The sequence below is a fragment of the Chiloscyllium plagiosum genome, chromosome 5 (assembly GCF_004010195.1).
Source record: "Chiloscyllium plagiosum isolate BGI_BamShark_2017 chromosome 5, ASM401019v2, whole genome shotgun sequence".
Classification (NCBI taxonomy): Eukaryota; Metazoa; Chordata; class Chondrichthyes; order Orectolobiformes; family Hemiscylliidae; genus Chiloscyllium; species Chiloscyllium plagiosum.
The window spans coordinates 104,725,308-104,751,014 of NC_057714.1; the positions used below are offsets into that span (position 1 = coordinate 104,725,308).

General features: G+C 43.6%; 1 protein-coding gene across 6 annotated transcripts in view; it reads right to left on the minus strand.

Annotated features, from left to right (window-relative positions):
- dpp6a (dipeptidyl-peptidase 6a) overlaps positions 1–25,707 on the minus strand; it is a 1,472,261-nt gene that overhangs the window by 100,495 nt on the left and 1,346,059 nt on the right. For all 6 annotated transcript variants that reach the window (XM_043690726.1, XM_043690728.1, XM_043690729.1 and 3 more), the window contains exons 15-16: positions 21,728–21,775; positions 20,065–20,183 (exon numbers count right to left, since the gene is read on the minus strand). In XM_043690726.1, the coding sequence (XP_043546661.1) occupies positions 20,065–20,183; positions 21,728–21,775 (167 nt within the window). The remainder of the gene's footprint in view (positions 1–20,064; positions 20,184–21,727; positions 21,776–25,707) is intronic.

Sequence of the window (25,707 nt, forward strand, 5' to 3'; positions counted from 1 at the left end):
ATCTGATTGAGACGTATAAGATTATGAAAGGATTGGACTCTCTGCCAGCAGGAAACATGTTTCCGCTAATGGGTGAGTCCCGAATCAGAGGACACAGCTTAAAAATACGGGGTAGACCATTTAGGACAGAGATGAGGAGAAACTTCTTCACCCAGAGAGTGGTGGCTGTGTGGAATGCTCTGCCCCCCAGGGCAGTGGAGGCCCAGACTCTGGATTCATTTAAGAAAGAGTTGGATAGAGCTCTCAAGGATAGTGGAATCAAGGGTTATGGATTAAGGCAGGAACAGGAGACTGATTAAGGATGATCAGCCATGATCATATTGAATGGTGGTGCAGGCTCGAAGGACAGAATGGCCTCCTCCTGCACCTATTGTCTATTGTCTATTGCCTCCCCTTAAATGGTGATAGGGGAGAGGGAGCACAGAACAGTCATTGATTTTGGAAAGGTGGGAGCTGGAATAAAACTGGTATCTTAGAATCAGAGGATGTATGCAGGAACATAATTCAGGAAAAATAAATGCTCTTCAGCTCAATGAAAAAGGACAGTGTGCTGCAAGATTCAACTCTTATCTCAGCTTCCAAGCAGATTCAAATTCCACATGGATCTGCCACGAAAATCTAATGCCACGAAATGCCACTTAATGCTGTGAGAAAATTCTCATACTGAATGGAAATCTTGTCTCTCTTAGTCATGTCTCTCTGTTCTCTCCCCATTTTCTTGCAAGTGTTGCTTCTTATTAAAAATGTATGCACCACCCTTCTTCTTCCACTAACATTTCAGGCTATTGGAGAAGGTGCTGTCAAAGGAAGTTTGGTGATGCTTGATTGGTATCCCATCCACCATCTTCAAAACTCACTCCCTTCACCAATGATACTCAATAGCAGCAGTACATCTTACTTACAAGATGTGCTGCAGAAATTCACCAAGACTCTTTTGAGAGCCACGTCCAAACCCATGACCACTGCCACCTAGAAAGGCAGGGCAGATGCTTGGAAACACTATGAACAGGAAATTCTCCTTTCAGCCAGACACTACCAAACACCACTGTGTCACAGAACTCTACCGCCACTTCTTAACAGGACTCCTTTCCTTCCAAGATGTGCTGAAACGAGATGAATGCAGCAGTTCAAGAAGGCAGCTCACCATCACCTTCGCAAGGATATTTAAGGATTGCACTAATGCTGGTCCAGCCTACGATGGCACAGGAAGACACCCAGTGATAGTAACCTCAGGCCAGGTCAGGAGGAGATGATGGAGCCAGGAATAAAATCTAAGTTTGATGGACCTCAACAAGTTGTCATCACAAAGCGAGTTGAAGGGATCAGCAGAAATAAGATGAGCAAAACATTGTATTTGAGTCTAACTGTATCCGCTGTGGCTCTGTTAGGTTCAGGTCTCATGACACAAAAACATGAGAACAAAATCTCAGCTAAACCTCCCAGTGCAGCAGAGGAATTGAGTGCTGTCCTGTCCTATCTTTCAGACAAAACATTACATTGAGGTTCAGCCTACCTCCTCAGATAAAAGATCCAAAAGCGCTATTTGAAAGAAGAGTTTTACCAGGTATCCTGGTCAATATTTATCTGCCAAAAAAAAAGTTATTTGGTTGTTGTCCCAATAGGATCTCACTGAGTGCAAACTCGCTACCTGCTTTCAGTGATTGGACTTCAGAAAATACTGTAAAGTGCTGTGAAACATGTTAGTTGTAAGAAAATCATGTTTGATTGAAAATAGCACTGAAGCATAGAGCTAGTTAATTTTCTAACCAGCCTGTTTTATGATGTTATGACACAGTACTGGACTGGAACTTGAAGCCAGGCCTTCTGGCTCAGAGGGAGGGATGATATCACTGTGTCATAATAGCCCTCTTGAAGAATGTAACTACTGAACAATTGCTCTGTTCCCAATCTCAGGACTGCAGATGACAGCAGGATAAAAAAGCTCCCCAGTGCACAAGGACCTTGATAATGCATTTGGAACCAAGTCAGCGAGCAGTTTCTGTGAAAGTTTGTCATTCAAATTCATTAGTGTGACCTTTCCACTTTCTTATTTTGAACTAATGCTTAATAGGGGCCCTTGTGATGCAGTCATCAAGGCCCTACCCCTGAGGGCAGAAGCACTGGGAATTATGGGTCATGCAAGGCACATTTCTACTATAGCCAAGCAAGTTGGCTGCCAGCCTGTAAATCTCTCTATATGGCTGATGGCAGATGGGAACAACAGGAGAGTTTCCTGGTCAGCCATCCCACAGAAAGCTATGACAAAACCCCTGGCAGTGCTTTGCCTGTCAGTGTGGTATTGAAGTCCATGGACCAATCCTGGAAACCAGGACAGTAGAACAAACAAAAGTGTAAGTAATTTACAAGTTGCAAGTCCTAAGATTTTTAAACAATGATCGAAAACACAAAATAATGTCAATGACAAGTTCTGTCAGTCCATGAATAACAGCTTTACTCTATTTTGCATGGATGTTATTTTCACTTATAAATGCATCAATATTTTTTAAAGTATGAGTGATGATGGGGAGTCAGAAAGAAAGTCAAAAAGCATTTGGGAGCCATAAGTGGGGTACATGGGGTATAAAATCTGCGAGAGCTGGAGGGAGGGAGGGGCGCTGGGAGGGTGGTGTTGAAGGTAAACAGCAGCCATTGCCGACCCTGTGACTTCAAAATTTCAGCTTACGACCCCACCTAGGTGCTCAGTCTCACTTTGGGAAGATTCCTTTCTCAACAGTAGAATTTGCAGGTTTGGAAGCTGCTGTCAAAGAAACCTTGTTGGGTTCCTGCAATGCATCCTCACAGCAGCCATGGTAGGGGGATTGGTTACTTAAGAAGGTGCATGGCCTGCCGATTGAGCAAACTACTTTCTTCTGGATCATGTCAAATTCAAATTGATGCCAGTTATTTAACACTGATTACAGGAGTGAGGTGGAATGCAAGGTACAAAATCGGCCATTTTAGCCATTTTGATCTTGCATAGATGATAGAAACCTTACAGTATGGAAGCAGGCCATTTGGCCCATTGAATCCACACCAACCCTCTGAAGAGCATCCGACCCAGATCCACCCCCCTACCTTATGCCTGTAATCCTGTATTTCCTACGGCTAATTCACCTAACCTATACATCGTTTGACATTGCGAGCAATTTAGCATAGTCAATTCAACTAACCTGCACATCTTTGGGCTGTGGGAGGAAACCAACAAAGACACTGGACGAACGTACAAACACCACACAGACAGTTGCCTGAGGGTGGAATCAGACCCGAGTCCCTGGTGCTGTGAGGCAGCAGTGCTAACCACTGAGCCATTGTCCTGCATATAGTGACAACATGTTTTCAGCAGGAATCCTATATTGGAAGTTTCAAAATAAATTTTAAAAATCACCTTCTCTGCTTTAAAGGATCATATTCAACTGCAAAATCCCACTGCAGCTTTGTAATAAAACTTAGGTTTGAAACCAAGAAGGTTTAGATTGTGAAATTAGAGATAATGTGGAAATACAGTAGTTCATTCCGTCAACTATTTTTAGAGCATTTATTAAATCCAGTCACATTAAATTTACATTGGTGCATTTTTAACCCAGTTATCAACCCATTTATTATACCTTAAATAGGTTAATGGCTGCATTAAAAAAGCTCACAAAGAAAATTTACACGTGTGTGTTTAACTAGTGTGCTACCAGAGAGATCTAAGCCTCTTAGGTTCCATTATGTTGCAGTAGTGGATTTAAACTGGAGTAAGCAGAAAACAAATTTACAAGATCTGAGAGTCCTATCAGGAAAGACAGAACAGATTAGGCCCTTTCCTCAAGGAAGGAGTCTTGACAGAGGTCTAGAAACATGAAGGATTTGACAGGATGGAAATGTTTTCACTGGTGAGTGAGAGAGGGCAACACAAGGGGATACAGATTTAATACAGACATTTATAAATCCAATAGGAAATTCAGGGAATTCTAAGCAGATTGTGAGGAACTGTGGAATAGACAAGGAGAATATCACAGATGTCTTTAAGTAGAAGCTGGTTACATACATGATGGGAAAAGGAGTAGAATTGGTAGGATTAATTTAAGTAAGATGAGAGGGTGCTTGTGTGGAAATCTGCTTAAGCCTGGTGCAGAATGGCCTGTTGTTATGCTGTAAGTTCTAAGTAATTGTATGTTATATTGGGATGGACAAGAACCCTGATACTAACCTTAGACCTACCTTCCCTCTATGCTCAGCATTTCATGAGTGTCAATAACAATAACAACACAGACACATGATTGTCATCCACACACTTACTCCCCCTTTGCTATCATGAAACATGAGCCAAACAATAATTAAAATGTGTTGCTAGCAACCTTTATTTTTGAGCCTTTCTAAGCACAAGTGTGTTACAGTGGGAAATAATCTTGGAAGAGTTGTCCATGGACATAAGTCAATGAAGCTCGGGGAAGCAAAATCCTGTTTTTACCATGGTTACATGTGAAAATCTGATCTGATTACAAGTGGTGTAAAAAACCCCACCAGAAGAATATACTTAGAGAAAGTACACATTGAGGGAGCACATTCTTATGGTATTCCTCAATCGTTGCTTGGTTAGTGATCCACATTTGGATGGGTTCTGAAGAGAAGTTCAATTAGAAAATGTGGAATCTCTCAGTGATGGAAAGGAAAAGAATATCGCAAGTTATGCTAACGTGGAAAATAGAGTAAATTCTAGAAGGTCGGAGAGGACGAGAAAAGCAAGGTAACATTTGGCATGAAGCATTCAGTGTTTTTTCCATGGATTGCTCTACAGGAACAACTTTTGAGTTATTTGTGTACGCTTTTGAATATATTATTTGAAATTTCTCACATGAAAAGAGTGAATCATTAATTTCCCAGGAAATGCTGAGCCAGTGCGGCTGAGTATCAGCATTCACGAAGAGGGAATTGTTGCCTGTGTCAATATTGCATTCTGCTTGAGATGTTTTTAGTCAATAAGTAATCAGACCCAACTCCCCTTCCACCTTTATTTATAGAGACTGCTCGATCAAATGCATGTTTCATCTTTCTTGCTTGACTGTGCAGAGTCTTACATATGTCCAATTAAAATGTGCCAATCCTACCTGGAGGCACTGAATGCAATTTTGATTTTGCCCTGGACCCAAGCTTTACAATTCTTCTCAGCTTATCTTGTCCGTGCTTACACAAACAGGAGATATTGAAAAATCAAATTGTTTTCCCCAAGGGGCAAAACTAGAGAGCGTAGGTTGAAGGTGAGGGGGAAAGATTTAAAAGGGACCTGAAGGGTAACTTTTTCATGCAGATGGTGGTGTGTGTATGGAATGAACTGCCAGAGGAAGCAGAGGAGACTGTTACAATTACAACATTTAAAAGGCATTTGGATGGGTACATGAATAGGAAGGGTTTGGAGGGATATGGGCCAAATGTTGTCAAATGGGACTAGATTAATTTAGGATATTTGGGTGAGTTGGCCCGAAGGGCCTGTTTTGTGCTGTATATCTCGATGACTCTATATCATTGCTTCAAGTAGGAAGAGGCAAGGGAATTGAACCTTACTCGAGTTCTTTTTTATTCAATCATAGAGTTTGAGCATCATTGGCTCGGCCAGGATTTATTGCCCATACCTAATTGCCCAGAGGGCACTTAAGGGTCAACCACATTGCTGTGGGTACAGCAGCATCAATCCAAATCATTCCTTCTCTGGAACTTGCTAAACAATCCAGACCTCAAACTAACCTGCTATCATTTTGTCGCCTGTGGAATGGATCTGACATCAAATGGAATATGCCCCCTCTATCCACCACCACCCCTTTTCTCACAACCCTCCCCACCCCCACCCCACGGCGCTATGTCCCATTCAAAATGAAGACGTGAACACATTTGTCAGTCGATCGACTCAGGAGATTACAGCAAATGGTGCAGAGGAATGGAGGCACATTCCTCTGTCAAATGGGACACATTCACCCAATGGATTAAAAATATAGCTAGTAACTACAGGATGGCCAGTTTAAAATGACTGATGGTCAGGGCTTTAGAAACAATAACAGTGGAAGAAAATCAACAGATACCTCAAGAGGTTTGAGTTAATTAATTAGAGCGAGTAAAAGGCAGACCATGCTTGACCAATCTATTCAGAATTGACGTTTCGGGCATAAGCCCTTCTTCAGGAACCCGAAACATCGATTCTTCTGTTCTTTTGATGCTGCCTGACCTGCTGCGCTTTTCCAGCAACACATTTTTAAGCTCTGATCTCCAGCATCTGCCGTCCTCACTTTCTCCCAATCTATTTAGAAGTTTCATTTAAATAGAAGGCTGGTGAAGGGAATGTTGTGGATGCAGTCTATGTAGCTTTTAAAAAGACATTCAAAAAACAAAAGCAAGGGTCCAGGGAAGAGGTGATAGACTATCAGAATGGAAGACAAGTACAGAGAAGTATGAGGTGATACATTTTTCATGAAGGATTAGGGAGAGGCAACAAAGAATTAATAGTACAGCTCTAATGTGTGGGCAGTATCACAGTGCTCAGATGTGTCGTCAGAGATGGCTGGATTTTGGTTTTCATGGGATATGGATGTCAGTGGCAAGACCAGCATTTGTTGGCCATCCCTAAAAGCTCTTGGCCATTTCACAGGGTGGTTAAGAATCAAGCACATTGTTGTGATTTGAAGTCATAAGTAGGCCAAACCAAGTAAAGATGACAAATTTCTTTCCCTAAAGAATATCGCTGAACCAGACGTATTCTTCCAATGATCACCATTAGTAAGGCTAACTTTGTTTCCTGACCCACAGACCACAATCAGTGAAGATCGGGGACAACATTTCATCCTCAATAACACTCAACACTGGAGCCCCCAGGGGTGCGTACTCAGCCCCCTATTGCACTCACTGTATACCCATGACTGCATCACCAAATACCAGACTAATGCCATTTATAAGTTTGCTGATGACACCACCATGGTCAGTCAAATCTCAGATGGTGAAGAAACAGATTACAGATGGGAGGTGGAAGATCTGGAAAAATAGTGCACTGAGAACAACCTAGCTCTCAATGCCGGCAAAACCAAGGAACTCATTATTGACTTTTGGCAGGATGTTACTCATGCCCCCCGACACATTAACAGCACAGAGGTGGAACGAGTGGAGAGTGTCAAGCTCCTGGGAGTGGTCATCCACAACAAGTTTTCTCAGACTCCTTATGTGGATGGACTGGTTACAAAGGCCCAACACGTCTCTTCTTCCTCAGGCAGCTGAGGAAATTTGGCATGACAGCAAATACTCTTGCCAATTTTTGTAGGTGTGCCGTCGAGAGCATTCTGTCTGGATGTATCACTACCTGGTATGGCAACTGTACCATTCAAGATCGGAGATGGTTACAGAGAGTGGTGAACTCAGCCCGGACAATCACAAAGGCCAACCTCCCATCTATAGAATCTATCTACCAGGCCCACTGTCAAGGAAAGACCGCCAGCATTCTCAAAGATCCATCCCACCCTGGCAATGTTTTTCTACAACCTCTACCATCGGGGAGAAGGTACAGAAGCCTGAACACACGCACCAGCCAGTTTCGTAACAGTTTCTACCCTACTGTTGTTAGAATACTGAATGCACTCCCAAACTCTTAACATTCACCTGTAGCTGTGTTTTTATATTTGCTGCTGTTTTTCTATTATTTACTTATCTATGCCATTTAACTATGTGATCTGCCTGTATTGCTCACAAGACAAAGCTTTTCAGTGTGCCTCAGGACATGTGACAATAAATTCAATTATCATTTGAATTTAAATCCCAGCAGCTGCCACGATGGGTTTGCACCAGTGTCCTCAGAATATTAGCCTTGATCTATTGTGCAGTGGCATGGTGGGAAATCATGTCTCACAAACTTGATTGAGTTTTTTGAAGAAGTAACAAAGAGGATTGATGAGGGCAGAGTGATAGATATGATCAATATGGACTTCAGTAAGGCGCTTGACAAGGTTCCCCATGGGATAAAAAGGTAAAAAGAATGACTGCAGATGCTGGAAACCAGATTCTGGATTAGTGGTGCTGGAAGAGCACAGCAATTCAGGCAGCATCCGAGGAGCTTCGAAATCGATGTTTCGGGCAAAAGCCCTTGGAGATTGGTTTGCAAGGTTAGATCTCACGGAATACAGGGAGAACTAGCCATTTGGATACAGAACTGGCTCAAAGCTAGAAGACAGAGGGTGGCAATGGAGAGTTGTTTTTCAGACTGGAGGCCTGTGATCAGTGTGTGCCACAAGGATCGGTGCTGGGTCCATACTTTTCATCATTTATATAAATGATTTGAATGTGAACATAAGAGGTATAGTTAGTAAGTTTGCAGATGACACCAAAATTTGAGGTCTAGTGGACAGCAAAGAGGGCTACCTCCGATTACAACGGGATGTTGATCAGATGGGCCAATGGGCTGAGAAATGGCAGATAGAGTTTAATTTAGATAAAAATGAGGTGCTGCATTTTGGGAAATCAAATCTTAGCAGATTTATACACTTAATGGCGAGGTCCTGATGAGTGCTGCTGAACAAAGAGACCTTGGAGTGCAGGTTCATAACTCCTTGAAAGTGGAGTTACAGGTAGATAGGATAGTGAAGAAGGCATTTGGTATGTTTTCCTTTATTGGTCAGAGTATTGAGTACAGGAGTTGGGAGGTCATGTTGCGGCTGTACAGGACATTGGTTAGACCACTGTTGGAATATTGCGTGCAATTCTGGTCTCCTTCCTATTGGAAAGATGTTGTGAAACTTGAAAGGGTTCTGAAAAGTTTTACAAGGTTGTGGCAAAGGTTGGAGGATTCGAGCTATGGGGAGAGATTGAATAGGCTAGAGCTGTCTTCCCTGGAGTGTTAGAGGCTAAGAGGTGACCTTACAGAAGTTCATAAAATCATGTGGGGCATGATAGGATAAATAGACAAAGTCTTTTCCCTGAGGTGGGGAGTCTAGCAATAGAAGGCATAGATTTAGGGTGAGAGGGGAAAGATATAAAAGAGACCTAAGAGACAACTTTTTCATGCAGAGGGTGGTACATGTATAGAATGAGCTGCCAGAGGATGTGGTGGAGGCTGGTAAAATTGGAACATTTAGAAGGCATTTGGATGGGTATATGAATAGGAAGGGTTTGGAGAGATATGGGCCAGATGCTGGCAGGTGGGACTAGATTAGGTTGGGATATTTGGTCAGCATGGATGAGTTGGACCAAAGGGTCTGTTTCCATGCTGTACATCTCTATGACTATGACTCTATGACTGCTATAGCACTACCACAGAAGCTTTGCTTAACCTTTATGAAGCTCTAGCAAGGTCACAAGTGGCTCAATGAACAGTGTAGGAAGATATAGCAGGAGCAGCATTTGCCATACCTGAAATGAGGTACCAATCTGGTGAAGCTACAACACTTGATCATCCAACAGCTTACAATAGACAGGGTTAAATCAACAGATCGAATTTGGTTTCATGGACAAAGTTATATTCAATAAATTGGAGTTGCCCAACAATGAAGATCCAGTAGCTCACAAGCAAGCATGATAAGGACTTTAGCAGTGCAGAGGTTGACAGACAAAAGGCTCCCACTCTAAATGACCATACATCACAGGAGAAGGAGACTATTCAGCACATTCAATGAAATCATCTGTTGATCCTCAACTCCACTTTCCTGTCTTTTCCCCCATAATCCTTCATTCACTCACTGGTTAAAAATAGTTACCACATCTATTCCTCTTAATTCGTGTAAACTTTCATCTGGTTCACTAGTGTCCTTGCTATTAACCTGTTCACACTGATGCCTAACAACTTAGTGTCTAGTGCCTTCCACATACTACAGCAGCAACGCATCACCATTCCTATCATAATTGATTTAAAAACTGAATTGATTACTCGTGAGTGCCTGTTCTTTTAAATAAAAAATACACGAGTATCAATCTCAAACCTAAAAAGCTATTTGAATGGAACAGAGAATATCGAACAGTATAGCACAAGAACAGGGTCTTTGGCCCAACATGTTTGTGCTTACCAAAAGGTTAAGGAAAGAGCAAAGCAAAACACTGGAGATTGAAACGCAAACTGAAGATCTATAATTTACTTTAAAGACATAGAGTCATAGAGTCACATAGCATGGAAACAGGTCTTTTGGTCCAACTAGTCCATGCCAACCACATTTCCAAACTAAACTAGTCCCACTTGCCTGCTTTTGGACGTATGCTTCCAAATATTCCTATTCATGTACTTATCTAAACATCTTTTAAAGGTTGCAACTGTACCTGCATCCTCTGGCAGTTCATTCCCTACATGAACCACACTTTGCATAAAAACAGTTGCCCCTTATGTCCTTATTAAGACTTTCTCCTCTCACCTTAAAAATATGCCCCTTAGTTTTGAACTTCCTCACCAGAGTGGGAAAAGCCCATATTATTCACTGATCTATGCTCCTCATGATGTTACCCCTCAACCTCCAGTGAAAGAATTTTCTAGCTATTCAGCCTATTTTCATAATGCAAATCCTCCATTCCCTGCAACCTCCTGGTAAATTTTTCCTGAAGCCTCTCCAATTTAATAATATCCATCCCATAGCAGGGCGACCAGAACGGCACAATGTTCTCCAGAGAGACCTCACCAAAATCCTGTACAACCTTACTATAATGTTTCAACTCTCATACTCAATGGTCTGAGCAGTGAAGGCAAGCATGTGATTCATCTTCTTAACCATCCTTCTACCTGTGATACAAATTTCAAAGACTTATGTACCTGAATCCCCAGGTCTCTCTGTTCGACAACACTACCCAGGGCCCTGCCATTTATTAAATAAGTTCTGTCCCTGTTTGTTTTCCAAAATGCAAGGCAAGAAATATTCACCAATGCTCTCCATCAATCAGCTTCTTTCACTGCAGAGATTGCATCTTGCAGTAAACTCCAGTTCAAACACCTCTGTCATGGATTCAACTCCCAGTTTCACTCACTCATCTTTCCTTCATTCAGACAAAGTTTCCATTCACATTGACCGTACTCCACACACTTGTGACCAAATCAGTTCTTCCCCTTTACCTCCAAATTCACCTCGGGGGTTGGATGCCCATTTCCACCAATTGTATTTAACTAACACCTCCATTAATGCATCTGTGCTATTTGCCTCACTAGTCATAGAGATGTATAACATGGAAACACTTCAGTCCAAATTGTCTACGCCTACCAGATATCCTAAATTAATCTAGTCCCATTTTCCAGCACTTGGCCAATATCCCAATCATGTACCCATCCAAATGGCGGCACGGTGGTACAGTGGTTAGCACTGCTGCTTCGCAGCGCCAGAGACCCGGGTTCAATCTACGCCTACCAGATATCCTAAATTAATCTAGTCCCATTTTCCAGCACTTGGCCAATATCCCAATCATGTACCCATCCAAATACCTTTTGAATATTGTCATTGTTCAAGCCTCCACCACTCCCTCTAGCACTGCATTCCAAACACCATTACTTCTTGACCTAGTGAGTTCTACATTCTGTCCACATTTTGGGTAAAAGTAATTCTTTTGAATATCCAATTGATGGCTGTCCGATCATGTTGAATTTTGGAGTCTCCCACAAATGGAAACATCTATTTATTTACCTACCCTCAAACTTTTCCACAATCTTAAATGTATTTTTATTCATTCATGGAATATGAGCATCCCTGGCTGGGCCTGCGCTTATTTTCTGTCCCTAGTTTCCCTTGAGAAGGTGCTGGGGAGCTCCCTTCTTGAACCACTGCAGCCCACATGCTGTAGGCTGACCCACAAAGCCATTTGGGAGTGAATTCCAAGACTTTGACTCAATGGTCACCGCAAAGCCCAAATCTTTCCAAATCCTTAAAAGTTCCCAGGTCCAATATCATCATAATTAAATTAAAAATCACATGACACCAGGTTATAGTCCAACAGGTTTATTTGGAAGCACTAGCGTTTGGAGCGCTGCTCCTTCATCAGGTGGTTGTGCAGTATAAGCATAACCACCTGATGAAGGAGCAGCACTCTGAAAGCTCATGCTTCCAAATAAACCTGATGGAGTATAACCCCTTGGTGTTGTATGATGTTTAACGTTGTCCACCCAGTCCAACATCGGCACCTCCAAATCATCATAATTAATAGTCTACAAAGTTTAAGTTGTCTTCATTGCATTTTATTGCGAACCAAAACATTTTCCTGCCAATTTCCTTTTTCTAAATCACTTCCTTTTCTTCTCATTTCCCTATGCTCATTGGTTATTGACCTCCACCTTGAAGCTTGCTTCACATCTCCTGCACTGTAAGGTAAAGGCTGCTATATGTGCAGTGCTATACCTTGGGGTCTAGCAGCATGAACACAGTCTTAATGAAATCGCCCAGCAAGAAAACAGCTCCTGAGATAATGGATGTGCCATCAGAGAGGAAATATGAATAACCGCTGTTGGAAAAGAACAGTTTGACATTTCAATCAAAACGCAGCTGCTACCTTCAAAGCGAATCCGTCAAGATACTGAATAAATCATGATTGTCTGCCAATCCACACACTGGGTCCCATTCTCTTACCACTTTGTCTCTCAATCCACTGTCAATTAAAAATTTAAACTGTATAGCAATAAAAAAAATCCGCCTTCATTTTTACTGCAATTTCTAACTTGGCACACAAGTGCAGGTGAAAGAGGCCAGTTGAATGCCAAGTTCCTTATTTCTTTCTTTCCCATTGATTCATCTGAATATTTTTGTCTTGGCTTTCACTGATGATAATGTCGTTCCAAATCTAACATGTATCAATCTGCTCCATGGGAGTTCACATGGAGATGTGTCTGGACAGATGCATGAGTAGGTGGGGAGCAGAGGGTTACAGATGCTTAGGAATTGGGCGACAGGTTTAGACAGTACATTTGGATCGGCTCAGGCTTGGAGGGCCGAAGGGCCTGTACCTGGGCTGTACATTTTCTTTATTCTTTGTTATTTGAGGGTGCGGGGGTGGGGTGGGAGGGATCTTCCATTTGGCCAAGGCTATCTAGGTCTGCGGACACCATCTTCCATTTGGCCAAGGCTATCTAGGTCCGCTCCATTACCCTCTGTCACAGGGTAGAATATTGCAGTCTGAAGAAACCAAAATACTGGTTACTGATTGTTTTATTTTGACAGAGCATTTTGTATTCCTGCACATGCTATGGCTTTCTGAACTTATATCCTGCAATCTATTAACCCAAAAGGACATAAATCACTGTAGCATATTCATTCCTCGGGTAAAGACTTTTCTTTTATTCCCCTGAGGATTCTCATAAGAACCGAAGAACCAGGTGCAGGAGTAGGCAATTCAGCCTCGCGAGTCTCCTCCACCATTTCATATGATCATGGCTGATCTCATTTCGACCTCAACTCCACTTTCCTGACCACTCACCATAAAGTTTTAGCACATGACGAATTAAAAATCTGACTATCTCCTCCTTAAACTTGTTCAGTGTCCTGGCATCCACTGCACTCAGGGGTAGTGAATTCCACAGATTCCCGAACCTTTGAGAGATGTAATTCCTCCATATCGCTTTCTGAAATCTTCCATCTCTTAGCCTAAAATGATGACCTCTCATTCTAGATTGTCCTCTGTCAATTCCATTTAGCATCTAATATACATCAATTAGACATCCTCTCAATTTTTTGAACTTGGGTGAGTATAGATCGAACTTGCTCAATTACTCCTCCACTTTACATATGTGGAATTTAGCAAGAGACACTTGTTGATTTTAGGGACTCCACTTTTGCTTCCAGGGCTCTGTTTTATTCTGGATAACTCATTTATTCAGTAATGCATTCACATACGGGATGTGGAGTGACACAGGAGCAGACTTTGAATAATTCATCACTATCCTCACTCATTATTAATCTTCTATTAACCTTAATGCCACAATGGATGAGGAAAGCATTAATTTCCCAGATGTCACTGGATTTAATTTTACACAAGAGAACAGACATAAGTTTGTCAAAATAACTGACACACACTTCTACACACCATTATGCGAAACACACCTGCGGTAGACTGGTGAGGTCACAGCTGAAGTGTTATAAGCACATATGCAGAGGGTTGGAAATTTTTAACTTGGCAGTTTCTTTCCATTTTTGCATTTCAGATCCCAACCTTACATTTAAACTTACTAATCGATCTAATGTTGACCACAAAAATATTTTGTCCTCCTATAGTTGCTTCTGAACTTATGCAGCCCTAAGCTTGAGATTCTACATTTATTTTCAATAAATTAATTACCTCAGTGACTTCAGCTGCTTAAAACTATTGTCTTTCCTCTACAGTCTGTCCCCTAACTTCTGCTTCACCTTTCAAACTTCCACACAGCTTCCACCTACTCTCCACCCCCTTGCTGTCTCCTTTGCCTTTTACCTAATGCATGCACTTTGCCACCAGCTTCTCACACCACACCCAGCCTCTCTTAGGCCTCCCTTCTTCTAGAAACATGACCACAAGCTGTCAAAAAAATCCCACTGCTTCAGTCATTTCCCTTGGGAGGGAGACCTGCTAACCTTCGTGCGACTTTTCATCCAGATAATATGCTTGACACTAAAAAAGCACAAACATAGAAAGAGGTCAATATCTCCCCTTCCCAACCAGCCATCCCCATCCTAGCACTTCCACCATTGTCAGTCCTTCAGCAAGAATACATGCAAATTCAGGGAAATCAACAAATAACATTCAAGGGACAATACTGCAAAACAAAAGGCCGTACGCGGTGGACAATTTTCAGAAATTGGCTGGGTTTCATGGCCTGGAATTCCAAAGGACTTTGGAAATTAGACTTAAAAAAAGACTCTTGAAATAAAACTCATGTGCAACAAAGGGTCTTATATACTAGGACATACTAGTCAAAAGATAACAGAGATTAGCAGACCACATAATGACAACCTTCTAGCAAATATTTAAATGATTTGTCACAAATTTATGAACAATGAACAAGAGTAGGCCATTTGGTCTTTTGAAACTGTTCCACCATTTCATAAGATCACTGATGGCTTGATTTTGATTTGATTTGATTTATTATTGCCGCATGTACCAATATACAGCAAAAAGTATTGTTCTGTGTGTTAACCAGGCAAATCATATCTTAAAAAAGTACATCAGAGTAATAGAACAGAATACAGAATATATTGTTACTGTGACAGAGAAAGATCAATACATGGGAGGCCCAGTCATATGTCTGATAACAGCAAGGAAGAAGTTGTTCTTAAATCTGTTGCCTCAATGTTACATTCTTGCATAGCGCTGATAATCTCTCATCCTCTCAATAATCAAGGATCCAACTACCTCTGCCTTAAAAATATTGAAAGATTTTGCACCTACTGCCCTTTGAGAAAGGGAACTCCAAAGACTCACAAGTCTGAGATAATATTTTTACCATCCCTATCTTAAATGGGCAACCCCTTAGTTTGAAATGTTGATCCCTAGTTCTAGATTCTCACGCAAAAGGAAATATCCTTTCAACACCTGCCTCTTCAAACCCTCTCAAGATTTATTATAACTTTCAGTTATGTTACCTCTGACTCTACTAAACTCCACAGGATTACAGACCTATCTTGTCTGGCCTTTCTTCATAAGACAATCCATTCATTCCGGGTATTAGGTCCAGTAAACCCTCTCTAAACTGCTTCCCACGTAATAATATCGTTCTGTAAGTACAGTGACCATTACTGTACACAGTACGCCAGATATGGTCTCACCAATGCCAGATTAGATTCCCTACAGTGAGGAAACAGGTCATTCAGCCCATCAAGTCCACACCAACCCTCCGAAGAGCAACCCACCCCCCTCTGAGTAATGTACATAACACTTTGGGCAATTTATTATAGTCAATCCACCTGATCTGCACATAGAGTCATAGAGACGTACAGCATGGAAACAGACCCTTCGGTCCAACTTGTCAATACCGACCAGATATCCCAACCCAATCTAGTCCCACCTGCCAGCACCCGGCCCATATCCCTCCAAACCCTTCCTATTCATATACCCATCCAAATGCCTCTTAAAAGTTGCAATTGTACCAGCCTCCACCACTTCCTCTGGCAACTCATTCCATACACGTACTACCCTCTACGTGAAAAGGGTGCCCTTTACGTCTCTTTTATAGCTTTCCCTTCTAACCCTTTAGTTCTGGACTCCCTGGCCCCAGGGAAAAGACTTTGCCTATTTACTCTATCCATGCCCCTCATAATTTTGTCAACCTCTATAAGGTCACCCCTCAGCCTCCAACACTCCAGGGAAAACAACTCCAGCCTGTTCAGAGGAAACCGGAGCACCCGGAGGAAACCCCCATAGACACGGGGAGAATGCACAAACTCCACATAGACAGTCACCCAAGGCTGGAATTGAACCTGGGTCCCTAACGCTGTGAGGCTGCAGTGCTAAACACCATGCAACCCACATGCCCTGTACAACTGAAGCATAATTGCCCTACTCTCCATTCAATTCCCCTCATAATCAAACATACCATTCTATTAACCTACTACCTCCAAACTCACAGCCTCCTAACCCCGTATATCCTGTATCGACCTTCTTCCCAAAATTCACAACAGGACTGCCTGGCAGACACTTTGTTTCTGTTTGTTCCTGCCCAACAGAATCTATTTCTTTCGACCTTGGCTCAATACTTTTTCTCCCCTTGTCGAGTCACTTCCCATTTACATTCTTGATTCTTCTGGTGCTTTAAAAATCAAAACGTTCAGTGTGCAGACACCAGCCACACTCTCTTTACCATGAACGTGCAATCCTATTACACATCCGTTCCCATTTGGATGGTCTCAGTGCCCTCCACTTCTTCCAAGAATGAAGGCCTGATCCATCCCCATCCACCACCACCCTCCTCTGTCTGGCCACGCTCATCCTCACTTTGAACAACTTCTCCTCAAGCTCTGCCCAACTTCTTCTGATCAACGGCTTGGCCATGAGTACCTGCATGGACCTCAGTTGTGCCTGAGTCTTTGGGGGGTATGAGTCACATTCCTTGTTCCAATCCTATTCTCTCTCCACAACTCTTCCTCCAGTACATCGATGACATCATTTGTGTTGTTTTTCTCTTTCTCATTTGGAATTAGCAAAATTTATTGATTTTGCTTCCAATTGCCATCTCTGACTGCTCCATGCCCTTCCTCAACATCTCATCAGTTTCCATTTCTGGGGATAGTCTGCCCACTGATATCCATTACAAACTCCCACAGTTCTCTAAACTGTACATCCTCACACCCTGCATCCTGGAAAGACTCAATCTTATTCTCCCAGTTTCTCTGTCTCTTTTGCATCCATTCTGATGATGGCAGCTACAGCAGAGGGGCCTCAGAAATGCCCACTATTTTCCTCACCGAAGGATCCCCTATCTCACTGGTTGCCAGGGTGTCTGACCCATCTCCCATAGTTTTACCCTCACCTTCACTTCCCTCCCACAACAGCAATAGAGTTCCCAGGTCCTCACTTTCCACCTCGCCAGACTCCGCATTCAAAGGATCACAAGCTGCCAATTCCAGGATGCCACCCCTCCCGCGTCAACATTCCCTCAGGACATCCTGATCCACTCCTCCTCTACTCCCAACACCTCCCCACACTTTTCATGGCACATTCCCATGCCATCGCAGAAGGTCTATCACCTGCCTGTTTACGTCCTCCCTACTCACTGTCCAAGGTCCCAGACATACCTTCCAGGTGAAGCAGCGATTTATCTACACTTCACTCCATCTTGTCTACTATACGCGCTGCTCACAATGCAGTCTCCTCTACACTGAGGAAACAAAACATAGATTGGGCAACCGCTTTGTGGACCACCTATGTTCTCTCCATAACAATGACCCTGAGTTTCCAGTTGTGTGCCACTTCAACACACCTCTGGGTTCCCTGGCCAACATTTCTATCTCAGGCTTGTTGCAGTGTTCAGTCAAAGTTCAGCACAAGCTGGAAGAACAACATCTCATCTTCTGCTAAGAGACCTTACAGCCTTCATGACTCATCATGGAGTTTAATCATTTTGGAGCATGAACACCCCATGCGTCATGTCTATTATCCACCTCCATACCTCCGATCCTGTATTGATATGAATTACTTTGAGCAACAATCAACAAATACTCATAACCCCCATTATCACTTATCTAGTTTCTCTTCTTCCTTAGCTTGCTATCAACAATCCCTTTGTCTGCCTAAGTTTTCTCCTCTCTCCACTTATCCATGAACTCCTTCCCTGCGCCCTCCTCCAACCCTGTCATCAACGTAAATACCACCTTGTCTCAGCTGCTATCAATTCTGAAGAAGGGCCACCAGGCTCAAAACATTAACTCTGTTTTGACTCCTAAATTCTGTTTTTGCTTGTTTCTATTAGCTTTCCTGATTACTTGCTGTACCTGCAAACTAACATTCCGCGATCTCTTTGCCTCTCAGAGCTCTGCTACCTCTCACTATTTGGATAATAGGTTTACTTTTATCCTTTCTGCCAAAAATGAACAATTTCACACATTTATCCACATTACACTCCATTTGCCAGATTTTTGCCCAAGCCATCGAACTCCAATGATCAAATAACAGAACCGTAAATTGCAGTTATAAATGAGAAAGCTGAGAGTTCTGGGATATCTGGGTTTCCTTTGGAAATACTCATCGGAAACAAAGCAGTTTCAGGCGGCAAAACTCATTTGTCAGTCAGTTGATGCGGATGAATCAGAATCTTTTTCAGTGATACACCTTCATATGGTAATAAACCTTTCAGTAACACAGGATATGGGATTGTTGCAAGACGTAAGAAGGTTTGGTGAAACGTAAGAAGGATTTGCAGAAGTCATGTGGTTTCGCACCATTGGCGGCATGTTTTGGGGCAGGGGCACCAATTTGCAAGGTGAACCATGGGAGGCACTGACCGTCCTCAGACATTGAGTTGCAGAGTGAGAGATGTACACTACAGAATCAGACCCTTCGGTCCAACCCATCCATGCCAACCACATATTCTTTATTAATCTAGTCCCATTTGCTAGCATTTGGTCCATATTTGTCTAAACTCTTCCCATTTATATAGCCATCCAGATGATTCCCTGCTGGACGATTTGATGGCAGGGATACTTGTAGATTACAAGTGGCCTGCCCACCAATCACCCGACAGCCCCTAATCTGTCTGAAATCTTATGGGTGGTACCATGCTCCCTCTCTTCAGTCTATCAAAGCCATTGAATGGTGGAATAAAAAGCCACTTAAATGTCTCATCCCAGGCCCGGTGTTATTTTGCCCACGGTAGTGGGAGTGTGGGCTGGTGTCAGATAATCCAGTTGGTAGGAGTGGACTCTCCAGTGAGGGTCATAGGTGTCTCGTACACCTCCACCCAACCCTCAATACCTTCACCCAAATTATTACCAGTTTGGCCCTGATGCTAACCTTAAACTCCATCTCCATTTCACCCAAACTGATGGTAGTACCAGTCCTGCTCAATCCTCCTGCCTAGCATTGTTGACAATCCAGAGCTAATGGTCAGTTCCCAAGAGTAGTTGGCACTCCCAGGATAGGGTGGAATTCCTGTCCTAAAGCAATTGCCACTGGTCCCAGGGTTACACCCGGGCGAGGGAGTTAGGGTGGGGGCAGTAGTCACAACTGTGGCTGGGCTCCCTATTGAGATTTTAAACAGGGGCTGCAATGTTCCTCTTTAAAACCCAGCTCATGGCCACGTCCCCCCAGAATGATCCACAGGGTGGCTGCACTTTGTAAATCAGGGGAGAATGGTTCACCTGCAATAGTTTGTAAATCTTGATTTAACTTGACATTTGTAGCTGCTGTTTGCAAGTTACTGGTGGTCCAATCAACTGATAACGAAATGTTGAAGCTTACTACCTGGTGAGCTCTAACTATTGTCCCTTCCTGGATGGGTTTGGGTCAGCCACAGGGGAGGCAATGGGTACATTGACCTTCACCCAGCCGCAGGACAACTAGGGATCGGTCAGTCATATGGAAGGACACCCACAGTGATTAAAAGCAAAATGGCATTGGAATCCGTAGTTTCTTACAGTGAGGAAGAGTTCTTTTTCCAACACAAGTTTTTGCTTTGAGAGAAGAGTTTTCACCCACCTTTACAATTCAACAAGAAGTAACGCATGTTGTGGCTGAACGACGCACTGAAGTAAGTGCAATTCGGGATTAGATCACATGACAGGCAGCGTCGGTTAAAGGTTCCATTGGTCTCTGCACTGAAGGAAGAAGGATGCTCTTTTTTAGCAGATAAACCAGCAGCTATTGTCATTGGCAATCAGTAATGCATACATTATATGGCATCTTAGTGCATCAAAATATATCAAAGCCATAAACACCTTGGAAATGAAGTAATGGGGATATGGATACTATCTAATGCCATTGAGATGCAGGTGAATCTCCTCCAGCTTGAAGGTGTTTCACTTGTCCGATTCTGACCTCTTTTCCATCGCTGATCTTTATCATTCCATCGTTGGAGCCCTGAGCTCTGGCATGTCCTCCCTCAACTTTAACATCCCTCCAATTCTCCTCTAAGCTCTTGCTAAAATTTCCCCTTTTGACTGAGCTTCTCATCATTCATTCTAATAGTTGCTTCTCTGCCTGGATGTTGGATTTTATTTAATAAAGTTCCTTGGAATTTTACATTCATTATTTCTGAGGTATTATTTCAAGCAAATTGTTGTTATAGTCATAGAGATGTACAGCATGGAAACAGGCCCTACAGTCCAACTCATCCATGCCGACCAGATAGCCTATATAAATCTCGTCCCATTTCCCCGTATTTGGCCCATATCCCTCTAAACCCTTCATATACATATACCCATCCAGATGCCTTTTAAATGTTTAAGTTATACCAGCCTCCACCACTTCCTCTGGCAGCTTGTTTCATACACACACCACCCTCTGAGTGATAAAGTTGCCCCTTAGATCCCTTTTGTATCTTTCCCCGCTTACCCTAAACCTATGCCCTCTAGTTCTGGACTCTCCCACTCCAGGGAAAATATCTTGTCAATTTATCCTATCCATACCCCTCATGATTTTATAAACCTCTAAAATGTCACCCCTCTGCCTCTGGCGCTCCAGGGAAAACAGCCTCTCCCTATAGCTCAAACCCTCTAAACCTGGCAACATCCTTGTAAATCCTCTCTGAATCTCTGTTAGGCTTCTTTGATGTGTTGGGTGCTGTCCAGAAACTGACTGCTTGAGCTGTCATGGATAGAAATCCTGGCCCTCAATATGGTAACATGGTGTGCTTCATGGCAGATGTAGATGAGTGAATCGCTTAGCTCAAACAAAAATCCCTGGCATTGTTTTCCTGAGCTTTGGAATCTCTTCCAGGCCTACAACCCTTGCTCAGTGCTCATCTACTCCTGGCCTCTGTATGTACCATCAACTTAATCTCTGCAGAAAGATTTTTAATTCTGAAGTCTTGTTCTGACAAATAAGTGGGGAATGACTGGCTTTATTTCCTTCTGTGATGTACATTTTGCAACAAGACTTGGCATTTTGGAATGTGATGTCCATTACACATGTAAACCTGCACACACATGCATGCACATGCACACAAACCCACCCGCAAACAGCAACTCACCCTCAACACCAAGATTCGCACTAACTGTTTCTCTTCTGCACAGACTTTGCAGTGGTTATGGGTGCAAGCATCTTCGAGGGAGTATTGCTCACCACCACCTTCTCGATGGAAATGATAAACAGGCAATAATATGTTTGCCCAGCCAGCGAAATAAGTGAAGTGGGCACTTACCTGTACAATTGTCGGCGCAAAGGGGAGTCTTCTGTGCTTAGAAAGTAACTGTGGACAAAGGAAGACATTCATTGAGTGGTTGCCTTTTCCATAGCCATGCATACAACTATAATATACGCTAGTCTTTCAGGAGGACTTAAAATATTCCAAGACATTATTAAGGCAGATTCTCTCAATGTCTGGGACAATACCAGCTAACATGACTGAAAACAAATTAACCAGTTATTATCTCTATGTTGTGTGGGGAAGCATGCTGAATGCAGATGGGCTATTGTGTTTCCTACATTATTACAGTGATAATGCATCAAAACTACTTAATCGCCTGAACGTTCTGGAGAATGGTCACTGGACTCAAAGTTCTGTGATTTCTGTGTTTATTTATGATTTCCAACATCCGCAGTTCCTTGGTCTTTTTTGCCTGATAACTGTTTTAGGATATCATGATGCGATGAGCATAGAAACATAGAAACTAGGAGCAGATGATCATGCTGATCACATGCCTGAATGATTTATTCCCATTTTCACCCGATGCCTGTTGATACCTTTAAAATCCAAAAAATTATAAAGACCATAAGGTGTAAGAGCAGCAGTGGACCCTTTAGCTCTCGGAGCCTGCTCCATTCTGTATAATTACAGTTGTTCCAACACTCTTCAAGTCCACTTTCCAACCCCTTCCCTGTAACTCTTAATTCCCAGACTGATCAAGCATCTAACTACCATAGCCTTAAAAATATACAAGGACTCTGCCCCACCAGCTCCCTGTGGCAAGGAATTCCAAAGATTCACAATGTTCTGAGAGAAGAATTTCCTCCTCAGATTAATCTTAGTCTCACAACAAAGTGAGGATTGCAGATGCTAGAGATCAGAGTCAAGAGTGTGGTGCTGGAAAAGCACAGCAGGTCAGGCAGCATCCAAGGAGCAGGAGAGTTGACCTTGCGGGCATAAGCACTTCATCAGGAATGGTTATGCCCGAAACGTCGACTCTCCTTGGATGCAATGACTGGCTGTGCTTTTCCAGCACCACACTCTTGACTCACAACAAAGGGGTCAAGATTAGAGTGGTGCTGGAAAAGCACAGCAGGTCAGGCAGCATCTGAGGAGCAGGAAAATCGATGTTTCGGGCAAAAGCACTTCATCAGGAATGAGGTAGGGAGCCTCCAGGGTGGAGGGGGTTGGGGTTGGGGAGAAGGTAGCCAAGAGTACAATAGGTGAATGGGGGTGGAGCAGATAGGTGGGAAGGAAGATTGGCAGGTAGGACAGGTCATGAGGATGGCGCTGAGCTGGAAGGTTGGAACTGGGGTAAGGTGGGGGGAGGGAAAATGAGGAAACTGGTGAAGTCCACATTCATGCCATGAGGTTGAACTGTTCCGAGGTGGAAGATGAGGCGTTCTTCCTCCAGGCCCTCATTTTCTTCCTCTCCTGACATCCCAACCAAGTACCCTTCCACTGACACTCTCATTTGTTTGGCTGAACTCGTCCTCACCCTTAACAATTTCTCATTCGAATCCTCCCACTTCCTCCAAACAAAAGGGGCACCCATGGGCACCCATATGGGCCCCAGCTATACCTGTCTCTTTGTTGGGTACGTAGAACAGTGCATCGTCCAGAATTACATCAGCACCACTGCCCACCTCTTCCTCCGCTACATTGGTGACTGCATCGGCTCCACCTCATGCTCCCGTGAGGAGGTTGAGCAGTTCATCAACTTCACCAACACATTCCAACCCGAATTTAAATTCACCTGGACCATCTCTGATACCTCCCTCCCTTTCCTGGACCTCTCCATCAATGACAACCGACTTAACACTGACATTTTTTACAAACGCACTAACTTCCACAGCTACCTGGATTATACCTTTTCCCACCCTGCCTCCTGCAAAAATGTTTTCCTATATTCCCAATTCCTCTGCCTCTGCCACATCTGCTCCCAGGAGGACCAGTTCCCAACACCTGATGGCTCCTTCTTTAAAGACCGAATTTGCCTTCCCATGTGGTTGAAAATGCCCTCCAATGCATCTCACCCACGTCCCGCACCTCCAGCCTCAAACCCTACCCCTCCAACCGCAACAAGGACAGAACCCCCCTGGTCCTCACCTTCCACCCCATCAACCTCCGCATAAACCGCATCATCCGCCGACATCTCCGCCACCTCCACATGGATCCGTGACTACCCGGTCAGGTCCACGTCCCCCAACAACCCACCCTCCCCTCCTGGCACCTTCCCTGCCACCGCAGGAATTGCAAAACCTGTGCCCAGTCCTCCCCCCTCACCACCATCCAAGGCCCCAAAGGAGCCTTCCACATCCATCAAAGTTTCACCTGCACATCCACCAATGTCAACTACTGTTGCTCCCGATTCGGTCTCCTCGACATTGGAGAGGCCAGACGCCTTCTCCCAGAGCGCTTGAGGGAACACCTCCGGGACACCCGCACCAATGAACCCCACTCCCCCATGGCCGAACATTTCAACTCCCCCTCTCACTCAGTCGAGGACATGCAGGTCTTGGGCCTCCTCCTACACTACTCCCTCACCACCCGACGCCTGGAGGAAGAACGCCTCATCTTCCGCCTCGACACACGTCAACCTCAGGGCATCAATGTGGACTTCACCAGTTTCCTCATTTCCCCTCCCCCCACCTTACCCCGGTTCCAACCTGCCAGCTCAGCACCGTCCTCACGATCTGTCCCACCCGGTCAATCTTCCTTCCCACCTGTTCGTTCCACCCTCCTCTCTGACCTAACACCTTCATCCCCACTCCATCCACTTATCGCACTTTAGCTACTTTCTCCCAGTGCCACCCCCCTCCCATTTATCTCTCCATCCCGGAGGTTCCTTGCCTCATTCCTGATGAAGGGATTTTGCCTGAAATGTTGATTTTCCTGCTCCTCGGATGCTGCCTGAACTACTGTGCTTTTCCAGCACCACTCTAATCTAGACTCTGATCGCCAGCATCTGCAATCCTCATTTTCACAACAAAGGGGTGTCAATTTAAGTCCCCTAGTCCTCGCCTATTCCATTACATCTTCTCAGCATTTACCTGTCACTCACTTTAGTAATCTTATGTGTTTCAGTGAGATTACTTCTTACTCTTCTATAACCCCCGATGAGTCCTCAACCTGTTTAGCCTTTGCTCAAATGACAATCGTCTATACTTGGGGATCATCTTAGTGAATCTTCTCTGAACTTCTTTGATATCTTTTCTTAAATAAGGGGACTGATACTACTCACAGATATGGTCTCATCACCTACTTGTACAGTTGCAGTAAGACTTCCCTACTCTTATGCTCCACCCCCCTTGATATAAGGGGCAACACTATGAGCCTTCCTGCTAACCTGCTGCACCTGCGTGCTAGTTTTCTATTTGATCTCTCTCTTTCTTGATATATTCAGTGACTTGGATTCCACGGCCTTCTACGGTAGAGAATTGCTAAGATAGAGAATTCACTGCCCTCTGATTGAAGAAATGTTTCCTCATCTCTGTCCTGAATGGCCTAGCTAGTATACTCCGAGACTCCCTAACCAGGCAAAATCTCCTCCCCGCACTTAGTTTGTCCAACCCTGCGAGAATGCTTCTCATTTCAATCAGATCCCCTCCCATCCTTTTGAATTCTAATGAGTACAGGCCAAGTCGAACCAACCTTTCCTCAGAGGACAATTCTGGCATCCCTGTCTTATATATACATGGCCTGAAAATTCCTCATCGAATCCTATGGCACAGAATAAGGTTATTCTAATCCCTATGCCAATGTCAGCTCTTTGAAGGGGAAATATTCAAATTACTGCCACATCCCAACGTTTTCCTGAAAACTCTGCAAGTATTTCCCCTTCAAGAATTTATCCAAATCTCTTATTATTGTAACTGTTTCTGCCACCCTTAACAGGCAGTGGGTTTCTTAACAATTCACCGCAAGAAAAAAGTTGCCCTCACCTCTTTTTGGTTCTTTAGACAATTGCTTCAAATCTGAGTCCTCTGGTCATC